Raw genomic sequence first — 23005 nt, 5'->3', positions numbered from 1 at the left:
AAGGCAAGTGCTCTCACTTCAGAAACTTCAGAAGCTCTAGCAACTACACAGGCATTTTTGTGTGTGTGTGTGTTTGTGTGTGTGTGTGAAGAAAAGGAGAAATTTAGCGGGCGACAGAGAATGCATGTCTGTGTGCGTTTGTGTGCACGAGAAAAAGAGAGTGAAAGAGGGACTGTGTGTCCTGTTTATATCTATGTGTGTGTGTGTGTGTGTGTGTGTGTGTGTGTCTCACAGCCGTGTCTCACACGGTTAATCTCATGAACAGATTTCTGGCGATTAGCGTGTTATCTAAACCCGGCTTTGAATGCGCCCACGGGCGCCGCAGCATCTACGGGCATCTCTGCCTGCTGCCTACGGCCAGTTTTAAGCTTCCCAGTGGCACACACACACACACACACACACACACACACACACACACACACACACACACACACACACACACACACACACACACACATCCAGTGGCACAAACAGCAAGATGATTGGGGCAAATTCCCCTGACTCAGTGGCATCCGTGCCAGAGGATCGGGGATTGGTCGGTATCATCTGTGCATTGTCCCCACGGGCCCTAACTCCGTAGTGGATAACGGCACGGGGGGGGAAAAAGGGGCCCGCCATTATGCCAGGGTGTGCGGCGTTGAATATAAATCGATGTGGAACTTTTCGAGCTCAACAGGGAAGGCTTAACTTTGAGGTTTACCACTGCCTGAGGGGATTCAGTCTGTGGTTCTGTGAGGATTGTAAAAGGATAGATACAAATACGGGGAAGAAATTGTTATTCTGTTTTTTTGTTTGTTTTTTTTATTTTATGGGATATCATTTGGTACATGTGAAAGTATCGGACTGTTGCGGCTTATGTGGTCAGTCTGAACCTTAGCAAAGAGCGCCTTTAGGCTCAGCCCCCACTTGGAATTCCTCACTTGTCCATCACTCCCGATTCTATAAAGACAATCCATCCCCAGTCAAATATAGTTCTCAGAATACCTCAGAGCGGAGCGATTCTCCTTGAACACCCAACACTACTTTAACTTGAGTGTAAGGGGAGAGGAGAAATGTCAGCCCCAATCATTGTTCTCCTGAAGTGAGCCTCTCTCTCTTTCTCTTTCTCTCTCTCTCTCTCTCTCTCTCTCTATGTGTGTATGTATGTATTTATGTCTACACTTGTCTTTCAAGTGTGTTATGAGCATTTAAAGACGGAAGTGTTGTATAAACAAGCTGTTTCTTCTAACCAATAACTAATGGCCATTGTTATGTTCCTCTGTGTATTATTTACATTTATTTTTATTTACATTTAGTTTTGTTTATTTATGTGTGTTTGTTTGTTTATTTTGTTGACATATGTCTATGTATTTACCTTTCAGAGCTTGAAGTGGTGCGGATGAGCACAGACGGCAACCTGCCTGACCTGAAGTTCCCACAGGGTGGTGGTCAGGGCAATTCCATCCACCTATCCGCCAACACCCTGAAGCAACATGGCCGAAACGGTAAGCGAATAGGACACGGATTAGCTTAGCAAGCCCATGGTACTCGCCCTGGTGACGGAACTGAGCAGTGACCCCTGAAATGGGGGGGGGGGGGGGGGGGGTCTCAGTGTCCCTCTGACAGAGTAACACCCTCCCACCCGCCACCACCTCCCCCCACAAACAACACCTTTTGGGGCTGTAGTATTGGGTATGGCCACCATGAGCAGAGAACAGTTGCCTGAATGCATGCAGTGGAGGGAGTCAAACATAATTGCAGCCTTCACGCCTCTTGGAGCCTGTGATTGGCCACTACTCAAAGGTGCATAATGATGTGCCTGCCTGTGATTGGCCACTACTCAAAGGTGCATTATGATGTGCCTGCCTGTGATTGGCCACTACTCAAAGGTGCATTATGATGTGCCTGCCTGTGATTGGCCACTACTCAAAGTTGCATTATGATGTGCCTGCCTGTGATTGGCCACTACTCAAAGGTGCATTATGATGTGCCTGTCTGTGATTGGCCACTACTCAAAGGTGCATTATGATGTGCCTGTCTATGATTGGCCACTACTCAAAGGTGCATTATGATGTGCCTGCTATGCGCTAATGGCAGTGCTAATGCAAGCAGTGCAAGGGACGTTTGAATGCAAGATTTGCTTTCTCAAGTATAGGACCGATGCACTGTCTGCTTATGTGTACATGTACGTATGGAATACTGTGTGTTTGTTCAAGTTCAAGTATTTATTTGTCAGATGCACAGAAAAACAGAGTCAGACTGGGCACTGAAATTCTTAGGACAAGACACCGTACAACAAACTACCATAGCATAACATAAATAACATAACATAACATATAAGTACTATAGAACATAGATTACACATATAATAAACATATAATAAATCTACAAAATAAATATACAATACAATCTGCTAAACATATAATACACGTATAGTAACCTATACTAACCTAATATACCTATACTAACCTAAAGACAAATCAAATGTGCCTGGTTTCAGGTAGTGCAATATTACTGATAGTGCAAACAGTACAAGAATGTAACATGTAAAGTGTAAAGTGGCGAGACTGTATCACTGTCCATTAAAAGCCTGATGGCCCTTGGAAAGAAACTGCTCTCCAATCTACGGGTGCGAGATCGAATACTTCGGTAACGCCTACCAGAAGGCAAAGGGGAAAAAAGTCTAAAGGATGGATGGTAGCAGTCTTTAAGGATCCGGCCAGCTTTTCTGATGCATCGTGTGTGGAAGATGTCCTGCAGGGCTGGGAGCTCCCTGCCTATGATGAATTCTGCAGACCTGACCACACTACGTAAGACCTTATGGTCCTTGGCTGTGCAGCTCCCGTACCATACTGTGATGCAACCAGTCAGGATGCTCTCTATAGTACACCTGTAAAAGTTAGTGAGGATGACTGATCTGATGTTTGTGTGAGTCTGTATACTTCTGCTATGTGTGTCTGCATGTGTGAAAAGCACATTTTCTTACACAACAAATCACAAAAGAATAAAAAAGGTGTGGAAAAAGTTGCTTTTTCTCAGCTCCTACAGTAAAGTTGATGTGACATTTCCAGAGCCTTACATTAAATCCACTCTCTTTTTCCGTTTTGTTTTCGGTTTCCTTCATACGCTGAGGAAGAAAACGCTCAACCTCACTTTTAACAAAAGTGTCCCCTTTGCCATCTAAAAGCAATGCCAATACTGTTTATTCTCATCACCTCCTCCAACCACACACACACAGACTCACTTACACACACACACACACACACACACACACACACACACACACGCACACACACACACACACACACACCAAAGCCCAACAAGAGAGCTTTTTTCAAAGTCTTTCGAACTTTCAAGCTACTTTGTGTGTGTAGGTTAAGAATTTATGGAAACTTTTACTTGGAAACCTATTTGAAAGCGATCACTATTTTTTTTTTTCATCACTCTCTCCTCTCCTCCTAGGTGAGATACGGATGGCCTTCGTCCTCTACAAACACCTGGGCTCGTACCTGTCCACGGAGAACGCCAGTATGAAGCTGAGCAGCGAGACGCTGGCCACCAACTACTCGCTCATCGTCAACTCGCCCGTCATCACCGCCTCCATCAGCAAAGACAGCACCAAGGTCTACCTGTCCGACCCCGTCATCTTCACCGTCAAACACCTGCTGGTAGGTGGCCACCGCTCTGAGGGAACCACACATATAGAGTACATTCACCTTTATTTCTGTTGTGCAGAGTATAGGTTCAAAGCCAATGAAATGCAGTTATGCAGTTCAGTAGATTATATTATATTATATTATATTATATATTAGAGTTCAACTTTATTTTGGTACAGAGCACAGAATATATGTACAGTGGTAATCAGTCCCCCAGTTTTTCTCGATTCCGCGATTTGCAAAATCATCAATTCACTGAGTGTTTTTTTTGCAACGCTGCATATGTTCTCATTTATAGTAAATTGTGCGTAAAATAGAAGAAAATAAGCTTTGATGTTAAACTGCAACTTATTTTCCACTTTCTCTGGCCTCTGGATGGTTCTATAAGGTTATGCACTTATTTCTACCACGACCACTGCTTAATGTCCCACTCGTTTGGTGCCAGGTGTGTGAGGGATTGACAACCACAGTAAAAATATCTTATCCTAGTGTAAGGTATATTCTGATCATATGTAAAGTGTAAAGTGTAAATCATGATCAAGATCATGTGTACAGTGGCAGTAAGAGTGATTGTGAATAGCAGGAGCTATAGCACGTAACAGTGAAACACTGGGGAAATGTGGCGGCTAATTAGTGACTGGCTGATTATGGTGCGGGTAGCCCTTCGGTGAGCAGATTAGCCTGGGCCGTCAGTGAATTGAAGAGAGTTAATCTAACTAATCTACCTAATCTGTTTGACCCCTGAGTAAGCAGTAGATTATAACAGCACTACCAACATCAATGCAGACACACACGAGTCAATTTCCAGGGTAAGGTGTTCACAGTAAGCTCCATGTTGTTAGCCGACATAGCATATGGTTTAGCTGAGCTGAAGAGCATTTGTTCCACAGCCTGCAGACCTCAGACAGATGATCTTTGGTTGTTGCCCGCTCTGTACAGGCTTTGCGATCGCTTTGAAATAGGATATTAAATGACCCCTTAGACACCTGGCACCGAATCAAGGATGTATGTGGTAAAAATGCATTGGCTCCCTCACTATAGGCATTCTTCATCGGCTAAATGGAATTGCACTCAAGAATCCCCTCTGCGATCCAATCTTCCTATATACACTTACACAAACACTACTCTTCTTCCACATCCAAACATCTGTTTTTTTTCTTCCCCCATTCCCCTAAAGAATGAGGTTGCCAAGTCCAACCTGCGAGGCTAAGCAAATATGGGCTCTATCGGGTCGGTCTCCCTGACGGCGTGTTAGTCACGGCACGAGCATTAGCTCTCTCGCCTCGGCGTATTATCTCCGTCAAACATCCCCCTGCCTGTCTGTTGACTACGCCTCCAGCACCTAATAGGCAGGTTGGAGACCTTGGCAACTTGCAGATTCGCCTGGGGGATGTGGGAGGGAGGTAGGTGGACAGAGAGGTGAAGAGAAAGAGAATGATTACAAGGGAGGAGAAAGAAAGAGAGTGGGAGAGAGTGAGAGAGAGGGAGTGAGAGAGAGAGAGAGAGAGAGAGAGAGAGAGAGAGAGAGAGAGAGAGAGAGAGAGAGAGAGAGAGAGAGAGAGAGAGAGAGAGAGAGAGAGAGAGTCAGTGACAGATGGACTCATAAAATAAGAGCGACAGACAATATTAGAGGTTTGGTCAGTGAAAGCCTGAGAGAGACGTGAGATAAAGAAAGTTGTTGAGAGGCTTATAGATGGAGTGCTGGAGAAAGAGAAAAAGAGAGAGAAAATCATGGCTTGACAGATAGATAGGGAGAGTCAGATGGAGAAAGCATAGATAAAAATAGATGAAGGCTGAGAAATAGACGTAAAGAGAGAGAGAGAGAGACAAAGACAGAGACAGAGAGAGAGAGACAGAGAGCGAGCGAGAGAGAGAGAGAGGGAGGGATAGAGAGAGAAAGAGAGAGAGAGAGAGAGAGGGAGGGAGGGAGGGATAGAGAGAGAGGGAGAGAGAGGGAGGGAGGGATAGAGAGAGAGAGGGGGAGGGGGGTGACGGAAGGGGTGCTAGTTAGAGAGGGAACCTGAAGTGAACCTGAAGTGAGAGCGAGAGAGAGGAAATGGTACAGAACAGAGAGAGAGAGAGGGAGGGATAGAGAGAGGGAGAGAGAGGGAGGGATAGAGAGAGAGAGAGAGAAAGAGAGAGAGAGAGGCGGTGACGGAAGGGGTGCTAGTTAGAGAAGGAACCTGAAGTGAGAGCGAGAGAGAGAGAGAGAGAGAGAGAGAGAGAGAGAGAGATTCAGAGAGGGTAAATGAAGTTAAAAAAAGGTTGGTGAATGAAATCAGAAAGGCAGTAAAAGAATAAAGAACAGTAGGACTGGCACCGTTAGGGAGGCTGAACAGAGAGGGGAGGGCATGAAACAGGCGTGATGAGGGAAAGACAGAAAGAGAGTGAGACCAGAGGTGTGAAAAAAAGAAAGAGAGGAAGCTTATGGTCTTGAAAATGAAATAGAGGAAGCGGGTGTTGAGGTCAGAGCGGTTATTAAAACGGAGACTTGCTGGGCGGATTGCTGTGTGTGTGTGTGTGTGTGTGTGTGTGTGTGTGTGTGTGTGTGTGTGTGTGTGCATGTGTGTGTGTGTGAGCACGTGTGTGTGTGTGCGTGTGCGCGTGCGTGTGCGTGTGCGTGTGCGTGTGCGTGTGCGTGTGTGTGTGTGTGTGTGTGTGCTGTGCTGAGCTGTGCTGAACTGAGCTAATAAACACAGCATCAACTTCCTGTTCGTCCATCCCCCCCTCCATCTCACTATTTCTGTCTTTTCCCCTCCACTCTCCCTCTCATTCACTCTCTTCTCTTCTTCTCCACTCTCCCTCTCATTCACTCTCTTCTCTTCTTCTCCACTCTCCCTCTCAATCATTCTCTTCTCTTTAGTTCTCTGTCTCCCCTTCCTTTCTGCCGTCCACTCGCACTCTCTCTTTCTCTTCTCTCTCTCTTCCTCTCTCTCTCCATCCCCCCCCCCCCCCCCCCCCCCCCCCACACACACACACACATGCGCACACACACACACTCCACTCTCTGTACCCGCATGGTAAGAGCCGGGTTGCCACCCAACCCTGTGTCTGCCATCATAACTGGCACTTAATTGGTGTTTCTGTGGAACTGGTGGCTTTGAGCCCCTGTGGTAGTTAGTTAGGCAGAGGTACAAGGCAGTGTGATGATCAAGGCCAGTGCTTCAGTGCTTCAGTGAATGGGAGAGTTTCTGCCGTGTAAAAGCCTTTGTCTCAAGGGATCTGCCTAAAATGATTGTATTAGAATATTAGTGGGTTTTTGATGGGCGGAAATATTTTTTTTCCCTCCTACTTCGTGGATGTCAAATTGTGCTCATCGCAGAACAGTAATCTGTTTTCATATCTTCATCTGTGTGTGAATGTGTGAAAATGCATGCATGCACACACACACACACACACACACACACACACACACACACACACACACACACACAAGCAAGCACATTCACACATACGTTCTGCCATGATCAGGCAGTATTTGATCATGTTACGTAATGACAAAAAGACAAGAGTTCTTCATATAGCAGATCACCTTTAAAGTGGAGGAGACGTCACCTATTTGATAATCCCTGCCGCCTGTTCTTCCCAGAGGCTGCTTTGAAGGGTGGCAGGGACTTAAGAGAGAGAGAAGCTCACACACAATGGGACAGTGCTGGCCCCGACGCAACTGGAAACAGCAGCGCGGCGTGGCAGAGCTTCAAGATGGCACCATTTAAAGATCAGCCAGATTCCCTCCGCTTCTCTCTCGCTGAAAGGTTAATTCCCCCCAAAAAAGGAGGGAAAGAAAGGAGGGGGGAGGAAGGGGGGGGGGGGGAGCACAATGAGGCTCTTAGCTCAGTGACGCACACTGACATTAAATGAAAATCACCGGAGAGAGAGAGAGAGAGGGAGAGAGAGAGAGAGAGAGAGAGAGAGAGAGCATGCAGAAGACTGGCAAAGTCTAATTTACACCAGAACAGTTTTTCCTTTTCTTTTTTTCTGTAATTCTCCACACACACACATACACACACACACACACACACCCACCACCACTTTTTAAATATTTACACAAAGGACAGTGAAAATTGAACTGCATGAAGTCAGGAGATGAAATTAAGCCCATTCGTTACTTCTGAAGTCTTCCCATCCGTAACAGCACTGACCGGGTCGGCCATTGGTCATTTGAATCTCCTTGAAGCAGTGAGATGATGTCTATAACCTCTGCTCCTCTCTCTTCTCTCTCTCTCTCTCTCTCTCTCTCCTGTCGTGTGTGTGTGTGTGTGTGTGTGTGTGTGTGTGTGTGTGTGTGTGTGTGTGTGTACCCCCACTGGTTCTCTCCTTGGCTGCTTCCCCCAGCATTCTCAGGAGAACTTCAACCCCAACTGTTCGTTCTGGAGTTACTCCAAGCGCACCATGATGGGCTCCTGGTCCACGCAGGACTGTCGGTTGCTAGGCACCAACCGGACACACACCACCTGTTCCTGCACCCACCTCACCAACTTTGCCGTCCTCATGGCGCACGTGGAGGTCAAGGTAAGGTGGACCTCATGCTCTCTCTCTCTCTCTCTCTCATACACACACACACACACACACACACACACACACACACACTTCCCCCATTCATTGCCATTTTGCTATATTTTCTGTTCTCTGTCTAGCTTGGTCTCCACTATGCTTTTCTGCTTTTGTCTCTCTCTCTCGCTCTCTCTCTCTCTCTCTCTCTCTCTCTCTCACTCACTCACTCACTCACTCACTCACTCACTCACTCACTCACTCACTCACTCACTCACTCACTCACTCACTCACTCACTCACTCACTCCCTCTCTCTCTCTCTCCCTCTCACTCTCTTGCACATTGTCATGGAAACTCAGAGGTCAGTGATGTCATGGAGCGGGCCGGCAGATAGTGTTTACCCACACCTACCTCCGCCACATCAATACCTCGCTTTGAGAGATGTTGATAAAATGTCTTCTTTTTTTCTCTCCTTTTTCCATTTGCCCTCTTCTATTCAGTTGTGTACTGTTTGCTTAACACGCTCAAAGGAAGTGACCTCCACGAGTATAGCATAGGATTCAAATGATGGGATGGCAAGTGACCTCCACGAGTACAGCATAGGATTCAAATGATGGGATGGCAAGGACCTTGTTGCATCCTATCTGGGCTGACAATGTGGGCTACGTCAAGACAACCGCTCCAGCTATTCTGTTCGCATCTAGAGAGAAGGAGAGAAAGAGTGAGCGCTTTTACACAACTTCAGTTGCAGAGAAAATATTTCCATTTCCTGAGCGGATAAAGCCTAGTGAGGGAGAGGACTATGGAGGTTGCAGATATACCCTAGAGAGGGAGAGGACTATGGAGGTTGCAGAGATAGCCTAGTGAGGGAGAGGACTAGGGAGGTTGCAGATATAGCCTAGTGAGGAAGAGGACTATGGAGGTTAAGATCGGATGGTGCTGTGTTCACCCTGTGTTCATGACTGCGTGTGTTTAAAGGACTATGGAGGTTGCGATCGGATGGTGCGGCGTTCACCCTGTGTTCATGACTGTGTGTGTTTTAAAGGAGCTTGCCAAAGTGACCTCAGTGCTGGAGCACACTGCGGAGTGTTATCTCTGAATGCTGCTGTGATCTATGTGCTGGTGGCTTGGCTCCGCATCAGAGTGGAGTTTGGTTCAGTTCCCAGATGCATTTGAATGCACTGCAGGCCTCATCTCTTGTCCTTTCTTCACCTCCTGTCCTCTCCTCATCCTCTGATCTCTCATCCTTCCCTTTCCCCTCCCCTCCTCTCCTTTCTTAACCTCCTGTCCTCTCCTCATCCTCTGATCTCTCATCCTTCCCTTTCCTCTCCTCTCCTTTCTCAACCTCTCCTCTCCTCTACAGGCTTCTCTGCAGACATCCTATCCTCTCCTTTACTCTTTCTCCTTCTCTCTCTTTCTTCTCTCCTTTACTCTCTCTCTCTATCTCTCCTCAACCCTCTCTCTTTGTCCTCTCCTCTTTCTCTTTCTCCTCCCCTTTACTCTCTCCTCTACTATCTTCGTTTCCCTTTCTCTCCTCAACCCTCTCTTTCTCTCTCTCTCTTCTCCTCTTTCTCCTCTCACCCCTTCCCACCTCCTTCTCTTGTCTTGTCCCCTTTTTCCTCTCCTCTTCTACTACTGTCCTCCTCCTCTCTTCCTCTCTTCAATCTCCATCCTCTTCTCTCTTCCTCCTCCTCTCTGGTCCCCTCATCTAGACGCTCATGCTCCCACAGGAATGCTGTGTGATCTGCGGATCCCAGTGCGAAAGAGTGCGGCATGGGACAAATTTTGATAGCAGAGTGCAGGTGTGTGTGTGTCATCAGAATCAGAATCAGGTTTTATTGGCCAAGGAATTTGACTTGGTAAAGTGACTCTCAGTGTGCTTACACAAAATATACAACACAATACAATACAATACAAACAAACAGTGCAACAGTGCATTGGACTAAGGAATGTGTGTGTGTGTGTGTGTGTGTGTGGACTTGTTTTTAAGCAGAGTGCAGGTGTGGGTGCGTGTGTGTGTGTGTGTGTGGACTTGTTTTGATAGCAGAGTGCAGGTGCGTGTGTGTGTGTGTGCGGGGGGGGGGGACTAATTTTGATAGCAGAGTGCAGGTGTGTGTGTGTGTGTGTGCGGGGGGGGGCGGGGGGACTAATTTTGATAGCAGAGTGCAGGTGTGTGTGCGGGCGGAAAGAAACTGATATGTAAGTGGGAGAAAGATACGACTCGCAAAATCCAAATCTATGTACGAAATGAAATGAGCTCCCCCGCAGTGTGGCTGCCACAGCGACAGCACCAGTCAGCTGCAGAGCTGAGTCTGTGCGGGAGGTGGCTGATGTTGGAGGGGTTGCCATGACAAAGGATCGGCAAGAGTTCTGTATTTTGAAAGCTACATTTACATATTCCATTCGCCCTCTGAGGGAGGTCAAAGAGTGTGTGTGTGTGTGTGTGTGTGTGTGTGCGCGTGCCTGTGTGTGTGTGCTCTTTTATTGCACTGCTGGAGTCCTATCACCCTTGTCAGAATTGTGAGGAGAGAAGCAGGAGAAAAGAATGCCTAAAATGTTTGACCGAAGCCCACCATTGGGAAAGAATGACAGATGAGAGAGAGAGAGAGAGAGAGAGAGAGAGGAAGGGAGAGCGAGTAAGTAAGAGAGAGAAGAGGGGGGAGAGATGTGGGCATTGTCACTTGAAAGAATGGCCTCCACTTTGTGTCGTGCGGTGGAGTGAAGTGGCGTTGTTGCCGTCTGCTCTCCAGGGGCAAACTGAGCAGAGAGATGGCGTGAGGAAAGGAGAGGGTCGAGGAGAGGAAGAGAAAGGAAAATACAAGGCAGAGTCAATGACAATAGAAATATATAATAAAGAAAGGACGTCAGGGAGAAATCATGAGATATGGAGAAGAAGAAAAAAGAAAAAAAGAAATAAGACAGAAGGAGAGAGAGAGAGAGAGAGAGAGAGAGAGAGAGAGAGAGTGAGACAGAAGGGAGTAAGAAAGAAAGATAGTGACATCAATGGAAGAGAGAGAAGGACAGTAGGAGAAATAAAGAGATAGAATAACATGATAAATGTTTCCGGGGGGAATGAGTAAGGTTTGTGGCCAGTTTTGGTGACAGACCGTTTGATTACTTCTGTCACAGGAAGCTGAGGGGTCCTCCCCTGACGGCCGGTCCTGGCAGTGTGGAATGAGGACTCTATAGTGGGTCGTCCTGGCTGGCGCCTGTCCACAATCGGCAGTCGGGGAGGACCCCCAAGGACACCAGCGGCTAGCCAGGGTCAGGGCCGGCTGGAGAGTGTGAAGCACTGTTTGTCATTCAGCGCAGAGAAAGAGAGAGAAAGAGAAAGTGGGTGAGGGACTGAAAGAGAGAGGAGAGAGAGAGAGAGAGAGGAAAGGAGGGAAAGCTATATAGAGATGGTGATGGGCAGATAGAGTGAGAGCGAGAGAGGGAAAGAAAAAGAAAGGAAGGGATAGAAGATAAGAAACAGAGGAAAAAAGCGTCAACAAACCAATGAAAAGAAGTAGGGGGGGGGGACAGAGACTGCTGAAGGGGCAAGTGAATTGGTGAGAGGAAGATGAGCAGAGAAAGTGACGAAGAAAGAGTGGTGGGACGAAGACAGAGAGCAGGATGGAGAAAGAACGAGACATGAAGTGAAGAGAGAGAGAGAGATGAGGGACACAGATTTGAAAGAGTGGAGACTGTGATGTAGAACGTAGGAGTCAGATGGAGGGAGGCAGAGAGGGAAATAATGGAAGAGATTGAAGGAGGGAGGAATAGAGTGTGTGTGAGTGTGAGAGAAAGAGAGAGAGGGGAGAGGAAAAAAAGAGGGGAGCGAGCCAGCCAGAGAGAGAGAGAGGGAGCGAGAGAGAGGGAAGAGAGAGAGAGAGAGAGAGAGAGAGAGAGAGAGAGAGAGAGAGAGAGAGAGAGAGAGAGATGGAGGGAAGAACTCAGCAGGGTTGTGCTACTACCAGCTGAGGCCCCAGCTCTCTCTCAGTGGCAGTTAAGGGAAGGGAAGTGTGAGGGGAGAAGGCCTGGGGATTGCACTACTTTACATGTCTGCCATCCCAGTTTGTCTGTTCTCTAAACTGCTGGAAATGGCTGTAGAGTTTGTAAAAGTGGACCATAACTGTGTGTGTGCGTGTGTGTGCGTGTGTGTGTGTGTGTGTGTGTCTTTAGTGTGCCTCAACGTTGCTCCACTTTCCTCGGTGCATTTTTTCTCCTTATCTTTTCAATATTTTTTTTTCCTCATTCAGTTTGGCTCCCTGTGTGCCACTAGGTGTTCTGGTAATTTAGTAATCCCCAAGTGGAATTTGCACTTCGCCAGTGATAAAATGACCGTTAAATGTGCCAATCATAATGTGTGATTTGAAAATTGCACTTTCGGTCTGCCACAACCCCCCCGCCCCCAACCACACACACACACATACACACACACACACACACACACACATACACACACACACACACACACACACACACTCCCCCTCCATAACAACACCATTTCCACTTATGCTCCTCTAAGTAAGTTCTTTTTCTGTCCTCTGATTGGCATGAGTAGCAGACTATGTAATTGACCTGTCAGACATATTTCTTCTCAGACCTCCAAGGCTCTATTCACACAACTCATACGTAGGACCACCGTCGCTTGTCTCGCCAGGTTGCTTGCGTCCTAATTTGCAGACGCTCTAAATGCCACCCCAAATGGCTGTGTCAGTGACCGTGTATTTATCGTGAGAAACTTCCCAAAGTTAACTCTGAAAGTACAGCTACGTGGGAAGTCAAGGGCCCTGCCTGATCTGAGGCCTGTGTGTATATATTAGCTCTACTCGGCGTGTCCACTTGGTGACCTGATCAAGGGCTCGACCGACACTCTCCTCCTAGGGAGTAACTATGAGCGTGTTAAAAATATAATCTCTCAATATCACACCGCAAATATCTGCCCTGTGCCCTTGGATGCGCATATCTGTGGAGAATTAAATGAATTTGGGTTAAGATTGCGCTTGTGATTAGTTCAGTTACCCTGGCAAATGACCTTTATCTTGACACATCTTCTTTAACCCCAGTGCTGTCTTTTAAAGGGGCCTTATTTGGTCAGCCTGCAAAGCGGAGGAGTCCTAGTTTGTATTCAGGTGCATTGATGCATTTCAAAGTTTCCCCTGATACATAGCGGAGGTTTATTTTTTTATTTTTTTTTATCATTCACTCCTTTGTTCTTTTCCTTTCTTGTCATTGTTGACATACACTTGCTGTCCCGAGGCGTCCATGACGGTTCTTTTCAGACAGCCTTTCAAAAAAGTTTGTCGTAAATGACACTATATAAAAAAAGAGCATTGTAAATGACACTATATAAATATATAAGTTCCATGTCCTCCACACTTTTGGCACTTACTCACATACCCAATATGACCTTGTGAAGTATATGACCTTGTGAGTCTTTTGAGGGACAACGAATCCGAGAGACATCAGTAGCATTCTTTCAGCAGAGGACAGTATAATCTGTTTGTTTTTGTTTGTTTTGTTTTGAACACGTTATTTTGAATGAGGATAATAAAATGTTAATATCCGTTAGTCAGCAGAGGCCAATGTCAAGGGAAGTGTGCAGTGTGCAGAAATATATCAAACAGGGTTTCCCACCCCAAAGGAGAAGGGTTGTGTGTGCTGAGAGGAATCAAGTGAGCCATAACTGCCACCTCTCATCAAAACAAGCCTGCCTTTGTTGTCGTTATAGCAGTTGTTCCTGGTGTAAATGTTGTTCCTGGCGTAAATGTTTGTTGTCGTTATTGCAGTTGTTCCTTGAGTAAATGTTCTCGCTGTTGTTTGTTTGTTTGTTGTTGTTTGTTGTTACTACTGCTACTCATTCACCTCAGGCTATGATGCCCCCCTGTCCCCGTGGTGATTGTAATCAGGCGGGCTGAAAAATGGGCCTTTACTAACGGACTCTGGGACTAATCCGAGCCGGCTGTGTAGTGTGTGTGGAGTGTGTAGACACTCGTTTGTCTTACCCTGACGGGCCATGTTCTGAGGCTGTTGTGCCCTCGAATCCATTAGAGCCTTACACCAGATTTCTCTTCATGGTGGAAAACGTTGCCTCCACCAAACCAAAACACACTGTTTTTACATTTTTTTTATTTTTTTTAAGTTGGCCATCAGCTCCAGAGACAATCAGGCTAAATGAAATTCGAAAAATGAATTACTTTTGTGAAGTCGTCCTGCGTTGAACGTTGATGATTCATCCACACACGCTCGTCACTACCAGCTGTGTGACTGATTTGTCTTTTCCTACTTATCTCATTATTTTTTCTCTTAATCTTCACATTAGAGGTTTTTGTTTGTTTTTGTTTGTTTTTCCTTTTTCCTGAGGATCCTACTGGGAGTGTGTGCAGGTGATTGCATCAGTCTGTACTTCAATAGCTCCATTACTGAAAACCAGGCATAAGAACTAGAGAGAAAATCTAAGACTTAGATTTAAAAAACTAGATGACCCTGTGTAATCCAAGCACATTTCCACTGCTCTTATATTTATTTCTATAGCAGGGCCATTTATCCTACGACACATAAAGTTCATGTATACGTGTGTGTGTGTGTGTGTGTGTGTGTGTGTGTGTGTGTGTGTGTGTGTGTGTGTGTGTGTGTGTGTGTGTGTGTGTGTGTGTGTGTGTGTGTGTGTGTGTGTGTGTGTGTGTGCACGCGGTCCTGGGCAATCTGTAAAGGTCATGATGCCTGGCCTCACGACCGCTCCGGGCTTAAGTTGGTTTTTGGGTCATTTCCCGCCGACTGCCCTGTGTAATAGCCTAATATTCTCAGCCAGGTTTGAGCCGATATAAATAAACGCATTATAGCCCCCCTGTGTATTTATTTTTCCGACAACTGCCATTAAAAATTGTAATTCCGAGATTATGTCTGTAAAGAACTGAATAAAAAAATAAGCTCTTTTCCCTTCCCTCAAACACCCCAAAATCCCCTCACAACCTCAGCATGCTCAAGAAGAGGTAAAGCGTGTGTGTGTGTGTGTGTGTGTGTGTGTGTGTGTGTGTGTGTGTGTTTAAAGTGGAATAGATTGCGAGCCGGGCGAATGCTAAATGGGGCTTGATGGGGATGCACACAGAGGGTCGGGCGGAGGTGTGTGTGTGTGAAAGCCGAGAGCGATTAGCCCGCTATCCCCACGCGTTGCACCCATTACTCAAGCCAAGGGATGAGCTTTCTGCATGTGGGCGTGTGTGTGTGTGTGTGTGTGTGTGCGTGTGTGCGTGCGTGCGTGCGTGCGTGCGTGCGTGCGTGCGTGCGTGCGTGCGTGCGCGATTGTTTTTGTGCACATATACACAAGTGTATTTGTCCATTATTTTTTTTTTCATCCATGCGTGTACTTTTGTGTGTGTGTATATGTGTGTGTGTGTGGGCCTCCACACTTGTGTGTGTGTGTCTGTGTGTGTGTGTGTGTGTGTATGTGTGTGTGTGTGTGTGTGTGTGTGTGTGTGTGTGTATCGAGCGATCCGCGAGTGGCGCCGGTCCCTATCAAGCAGCTGGTGTAAATCAATGGCACGCTCCAGCCGGCCCTCTGTGATGGAGAATCAGGCCTCTGGCCACATCCATCAGTGTCCGGCGGGGGACCCCGAGCCACCGCTGCAGCCCCAGACGGCTCACCGCTGGGCGGGCACGGGGCCCGGGCCGCCTGGGGCCCCAGGTGGAGGACCTCTCCCTCTTCCCAGCACCTGGGCCTGTGGCTAATGCCCGCGCCCCTGCCAACCGAGAGATTAGTGGTGTTAGCTATAACGGGCGACAGCTGGCCGTGGTTTATGGCGCTGGGGCCGTGAATAAAGCCTGGCTGTTTAGTGAGTTACTGTTGGTAGAGTGTGATTGGAATCTAGTTTAGCTGTCGCCGGACAGCTTGATGTTGGCTTCTGTATGGTGTGTGTGTGTGTGTGTGTGTGTGTGTGTGTGTGTGAGGTTAAGCTTGTTGTGTTCGTATTTGTTGGTTTTGGGGGCATTTCTGGGCAATTCTTGTGTGTGTGTTAATCTTGTTGTGTGGTTATTTGTTGGTTATGGGGGCAGGTCTGTGTCATTCTTGTGTGTGTGTGTGTGTTTGTGTGTGTGTGTGTCTGAGGTTGTGTGTGTGTTAATCTTGTTGTGTGGTTATCTGTTGGTTTTAGGGCAGGTTTGTGCCATTCGTGTGTGTGTGTGTGTGTGTGTGTCTGAGGTTGTGTGTGTGTTAATCTTGTGTGGTTATCTGTTGGTTTTGGGGGCAGGTCTGCGCCATTCCCTGCTTATCCAGGATTGTGCTTTTGGGGTCATTAAAACGCGGCCAAATGAAGTCATGCCAGATAAACGACAAACATATGATGCGCCATTTGCTCTGGGATCATAGCAAAGCATAAGTTGATGGATAAAACATTATTGTTCCTGTGCGGGCCGAGTGAAAAATGGCTCCTCTGCAGATTACTGTACCTACTAATCAGTCCTCCCACCAAGACACTGTGTATTTCTGTCCTGTGATGGAAATGTGTATGTGTATTTCTAACCTGCTGAAGCGCTCCCTCAGCGAACTGCATCGCACCATTTACAGTAGATTTCATTAAGAAGAATAGAAAGCAGAGGAAGGAAAGGAAAGGAAACACTTTTTTGCTGTGTGGTCCATGGGAAGCACACACACACTCACACACACACACACACACACTCACACACTCACACACACACACACTCACACACACACGCGAAACAACCAAATACTTTCCTGATGAGCATAACAGTGGTAGTATTTGATGAAGCATTTGATGAAAATCCTTCAGGGCACAGTCTCCATCCCCCCCTGCCCCCGTGCCTTTCCCCCTCCTCCTCCTCCTCTTCATCTCGCACAGTGGAATTTTGAGCAGCATGAAAGGAATTACAGACCCTATCCCTGAAAAATAAACACTTTTAAACATTCTCATATGCCTCACCCCACCCGCCCGCCCACCCATAACCCCCTTGCACATTTCCCACACTTCCCCCCCGTCCTCCTCCCTGCGACTCCATCTTCCACAGTCCATAATCCCCCCCCACAAAGACCGCTCCTTTTAACCACGGGAGCGCCTTAAAGCTAGCATGGCGGGGGCGTGCCTGCGTCTGGATCTGCGCAGGGCTCTGGAGCACAGCTGTGCGCGCTGCAGGGTGGCGCTACGCGGCGTGGCGTGCCGTGGCGCGCCGTGCTGCGGGCGTCTTTCACCTCTGCCAGGTGATGGATGAGGCCTAGGGAGGTGATTCATGCTCTCTCTGCCAGGCCTCTACCTAAGACCCCGCGCGGCCATAAATTCTCAGAGATCCGCCGGCTTCAGCAGGGTGACAGGCCCGAGTTGGAGTGTGTGGTGGGGGGGGGGCAGGAAGCTCGCTGCCTTGCCTTGCCCTGCACCCCCATTCACAAGGAATGGACCCTTTGGTTAACGGTGCCCAAACACAGTGGTTTACAAGGTAATGATGTTAGTGTGTGAGTTTGGATGGTCTGACTGTTTGAATTTGTGTTGGTGTTTGTGTGTGTGTTTGTATCTGTGTGTGCTTCATGAACATGTTTGCCCTTCGTGGCAGTTTGGTTTTGTGTTTTGTGTACATTTAGGATCTATAAAGAAAATACTTTCCATAGGGTCTATATAGCCTTTTTTTTGTCTTTTTCTGAGCTCCAGCGACTTGTTTCAGTTGTTCCCGATGGGGAGAGAGCTTCAGTTGTTCCCAATGGGGAGAGAGCTTCAGTTGTTCCCGATGGGGAGAGAGCTTCAGTTGTTCCCGATGGGGAGAGAGTGTGTGGGGTCAATGAGGAGAGAGCGTGTGGGGTCTGCGACAGAAGAAGTGCTGCACCCAGCGTCTCTTTTGTGCGACTGCTCCTAGAGAACCACGCTGGCACTTCCCTGCCAGAGAAACACGCTACATGGACACATAGAGATCCAGATAGCAAATTCCTCTGGATGCGGCCTGGATTTGGCCCAGTTGTGGCCTGGATTTGGCCCAGATGTAGCCTGGATTTGGCCCAGATGTAGCCTGGATTTGGCCCAGTTGTAGCCTGGATTTGGCCCAGATGTAGCCTGGATTTGGCCCAGATGTGGCCTGGATTTGGCCCAGTTGTAGCCTGGATTTGGCCCAGATGTGGCCTGGATTTGGCCCAGATGTGGCCTGGATTTGGCCCAGATGTGGCCTGGATTTGGCCGTGTTGTGGCCTGGATTTGGCCCAGTTGTGGCCTGGATTTGGCCCAGATGTAGCCTGGATTTGGCCCAGATGTGGCCTGGATTTGGCCGTGTTGTGGCCTGGATTTGGCCCAGTTGTGGCCTGGATTTGGCCCAGTTGTAGCCTGGATTTGGCCCAGTTGTGGCCTGGATTTGGAGTCGGTAGGATAATCTTAAAATATTTACAAATCATTAGGAAAAAAAACAGTAAATGCAGAAATGAGAAAATAAAATAATAACCCTTATTAAATTCAATTCATAAAACAATATGAAGTATTATTTTAAATGTATGTATATATTGAGTATTACTATAATGAATAAGCATATTATTACCAAATGCCAAAAGTATTACAAAGAAGGTGGTGATGCACCCTGCTATGTGATAGCATAGGCATAAGCAGTATGGAGTCTGGGTAGGGGGTATCTATCAGTGTACATTGCCTGGTGATCCGTACGCTTGTTATCGAATGACTGGCATCAGTGTGTGTGTGTGTGTATGTGAGAGAGTATGTCTGTGCGTGTGTGTATGTGAGAGTGTGTGTGTGTGTGTGTGTGTGTGTGTGTGTGTGTGTGTGTGTGTGTGTGATTGGGGAGGTGGCAGCTGTTTTGTGTTGTTAGCTCTAGATGCGGACCTACCCAGCTCTGGATTAGACGACAAGAAATGGATTCAATCTCAGAAAGCATCTCCTTGAAATTGAAACACTGTGTAGCATGTATGTGTCTGAGTATCTATGAGAGTGTGTGTGTGTGTGTGTGTGTGTGTGTGTGTGTGTGTGTGTGTTTTTGTGTGTGCGCGCAAGTCTTGTAAGTAACATGTCCACTTTGTTGTGTGTGTGTGTGTGTGTGTGTGTGTGGTTATTTATTTATTTCCCTCCCTCCTGTGCACCCCGGACACGGAGAGTGAATTTCCCAGCAAATTCCGGCCCACCGCTTTGGAAAAAGCTGGTGGAGCGAGGAGAAGTTGGGCCAAGCGCCACGCACTACCGAGGCCCCCGATCCGCGCACCCCCACAGCACCCCCACCCACAGCACCCCCCACGGGTCTGACATCCGTGTCTTCCAGGGGGGTCATGGTTGGAGGTGCCCCGGCAATCATCCAGCCCCCCTTCCTCTTCACCTCCCACGCTCTCCACACACACACACACACACACACACACACACACACACACACACACACACACTTACACAGGCATACACTAGCACAGGCACACACACACACTCACACTCTCTCTCACACAGACACACTCACGCACACACACACACACACCCACACACACTCTCTCTCACACACACACAGACACACACAGTTATACACACACACACACACAGATACCCCACAGCCTCTGCCCCGTGCAAAGCAGTGGGAGAGCTCACAGCAGTAGATCCATCAAGCAAGCGCCAAACGCTAAGCTCCACTTGGCCCCGAGGCTAGAGGCTGATAGATTGGACTCGGAGCCTCCGCACCACGCCACGCCGCACCACGCCTCGCCTCGCCTTACCACCGCTCCGATCCACTCCTCAGCAGAACCCGACGCCAAAACAACAAAAGAACATCTTGTTCAGCGTAAGGGCACGGCTGGCAACACAGTCCTGCCACAGGGCGGTAAACCACCGCTTGCAGGGAAATAAACACTTCCTGTAATATGAATGAGGGGGGGAAAAAAAACGATCAAACCGATTAAAACCTAGTACTGTAAAGTGTACTGTAGAAGGTGAGGGGCAGTCCTTTCCTTCCAGTGGCTAATTTCACGCCACTTTAGGAAAAAACAGACACTAGCTGGCAGGGAGATCAAAATCTTCAGAAAGAAGGACATTTGCATCAGTGTAACGACTCAAAGGCCAAGTTAATGTACTGATGGAGGGGCACACCTTCCCTTACAACAACTTATTTCAAAGCATTGTATGTGAGCTTTAGGAAACAAAATAAGAGTTGACCTATTGGTAGGCTGTCAGTAGCTGTCACCTATGTACTGTGCTCTACTGTTTTGGAGACGGAAATTAAGGCTGGGTTTGACTGTTCGGGAGACTCTAACAGATTTTGTGTTGAAGTCATGGATTTCTCTCCAGTGTGAGCAGTGTGTATATGCAGCTAATCCCAGAGACGTCTGCCTGCTCTTGTGTAGAGCGTGTGTGTGTGTGTGTGTGTGTGTGTGTGTGTGTGTGTGTGTGTGTGTGTGTGAGTGTGTGTGTCAGTGTGTGTGAGCTTCTGCCTGCTCTAGCCTTGCCCTTCCTGCGAATTCTGCTGACTCCGTTCAACCTTTGATTTAGAGCTTCTTCTCCGTATCTGCTGAAGATATACAACTATGCCCCCCCCCGTTGTTGCTATATTTTTGCCCTTAGCCAAATATTTGCTGTGTGCATCATCTGCAAGGACTGTCGCGTAAGCGCCGGAGCGACGAACAGACCCACTCGGCAAAAACGTTCGTTTTGTTCTGTCAGCCGAGATGAAACATCCCCCGTCACTACTTTGTCAGTTAATTATGTCCCTCCGTATCTCGAGAGCGTACCATACGCCCTATCCGACATGTAAAATATATGAGCCTCCGCCACTCTCGCGATTTGAGAGCCCTTGCCGCCTGGCCGTTTCACGTTAACAGACATTACACTGTTCTTCTTGTCACCTGATTTTCTTGCCTTCATTAGCAACCAGGCAAAGCAGATGTTTTTCGAAAGATGCCGCGTTCCACTCAGCCCGGCACCGAGCTCCACTGGGAGTGCAGTATATATTTCCCCAGTTAGTCACAGACTACCATCCCCCTGCCAGTAACGTCCGTCCACTGGGACGCCACGGATGCCTCTGCAGGGAAAATTATTCGCATTCCGTGCTGCCCAAAGTATTTTCGTGTTGCGTCTAATCAATCAGTGGGTTTCTGTCTCTCTCTATATCTCTCTGTCTCTCTCTGAATCCTAATTGGCGAAGCTTGAGGGGAGCTAATTATTCGCTCTCATCCTCTCGCTCAGATGACTAAATATGTGGTGTCATAGATCAGGCGCTTTCAATCTGCACTGCCTTGACGGACAACTCTGAACTAGCTGGAAACAGACGTTGCAGAGATACTGCAGTAATTGCTTTTGTTTGTTATTCTCTTTTTTATTTTTCTCCCACAGCGCTTTTCGCCAAGCTAAATTCTTGCCCTGCGAGGATGAAACCTTTAATCTATGGAAAGAATCGTTGTCAGGTTTTTTTGCCATACATATCTAGGTCTTTCTGTTTACGTAATTATTTTGTATTATGTATTATAATTTATATTTCCCACTTAATCTTCTCTTCTCCTCTGCCGGGTATTTGCTTGTAAACGGAGATTCCTGCAGTCAGCGAAGAAGCATGCTAAATTTACACTCTGCCTCTCAAGCAAACACTGTTATTTGGGTAACCTTACTAGGCAACGTCATAGACACAAACAACATATATTCCTCTGTTTCTTGTGTCCGTCACTCACAAACACAAGAGGCTGGTTTGAAACGTGCAGTGTGGTCGCATGGAGACCATTCCAGACTCTGTGTGGCGTTGATTATGCATCCCTCCCTATATATATTCCCGCTAACGGCCTCCGTGGGAGTCCCCTCAAGCTTAGGCCATATAAATACTCCTGTTTACTGGCTGTGGGCAACTCTTTAGAGGCCGAAACTAGCTGTGGTGGCAGATTTTTGTTGTTGGTTTTTTTTTTATCGCAGAAAACTCGACCCGTTGATGAAAAGCAACTGTAAAAACTTAGTCTTGCTGCAATATTGTTTAGGAACTGGGAGGCGATAACGTTTTAGTGACTCAGGCAAACATCCATCTGTTTTAGAGTGGTGTGGGCACTAGATGGGATTTAATGACCCCATACGCCTCAAGCACTACACACACTGTTTGGTTAGACTTTTCCATAATGTTAAGCACAAATACAGTGATTCTGATACTATATATATATGTATAATATGTTCGTGTAGCCATATAGTATTTACACTGATGCTGCGTGATTAAACAGTATACATATAGGGGATTTTTTTATACCTATCAGTCAGTATGGCAACAAAACAGCAGTTTGTGCGTTTGCACCAGGGGCTACGATTGAAGAGCCCAGCATCAGTGATCCAGCTGTTCTAAATGTGATAAATTGGAGTATTACTGCAACACTGGGGTACAGTGTAATTGCATTACAACGGCAAATGACCTAAAAGCTTATTTTAGCTGTTGTGATTTGTATAGTTCTGAAGGGCTTCACTCAACTCTCACTGTTGTGTGCCGGAAAGCCTTTGAGATTTGTCATTCATTCATAATATGAACATTGCACACAGGTTACCTCCCTCTAAAATAGTGAATGGGCACAAATTACACAGGCCTGGCTTGTTAGGACACAATAGCAATCAGCCATTTTCCTGTTATTTTGTTTTGTCCTCTGCTCCTGAAAAAGCTTTAGGACTGTGGAGCGGAAACATTACTACCTCCTCTTTTCTCTCTCTCTCTCTCTCTCTCTCTCTCTCTCTCTCTCTCTCTTCTCTCCCTGCTCTCTCTCTCTTGGCTTTATTGGCATGACTGTGTGGTATCAACTTTTCCAGCACTGAATATATTTTGAAAACACAGACCAAAGTCAAATACCCACTCCCCCCTCCTCACACACACAGACACACAGACACACAGACACACAGACACACAGACACACAGACACACAGACACACAGACACACAGACACACAGACACACAGACACACAGACACACAGAC

The 23005-nt window shown here is 47.2% G+C and overlaps 1 protein-coding gene across 14 annotated transcripts in view; it reads left to right on the top strand.

The window, feature by feature from the left end:
- Nucleotides 1-23005, top strand: part of LOC105903071 (adhesion G protein-coupled receptor L3-like) — a 268604-nt gene that overhangs the window by 204180 nt on the left and 41419 nt on the right. For all 14 annotated transcript variants that reach the window (XM_031584694.2, XM_031584696.2, XM_031584695.2 and 11 more), the window contains 3 exons: nt 1362-1484; nt 3442-3647; nt 7971-8147. In XM_031584694.2, the coding sequence (XP_031440554.1) occupies nt 1362-1484; nt 3442-3647; nt 7971-8147 (506 nt within the window). The remainder of the gene's footprint in view (nt 1-1361; nt 1485-3441; nt 3648-7970; nt 8148-23005) is intronic.

This window comes from Clupea harengus, chromosome 18 (assembly GCF_900700415.2).
Source record: "Clupea harengus chromosome 18, Ch_v2.0.2, whole genome shotgun sequence".
In the NCBI taxonomy this organism is placed as follows: Eukaryota; Metazoa; Chordata; class Actinopteri; order Clupeiformes; family Clupeidae; genus Clupea; species Clupea harengus.
The sequence above is the reverse complement of the archived record's forward strand: the minus strand, read 5'-3'. Positions and strand labels throughout refer to the sequence as shown.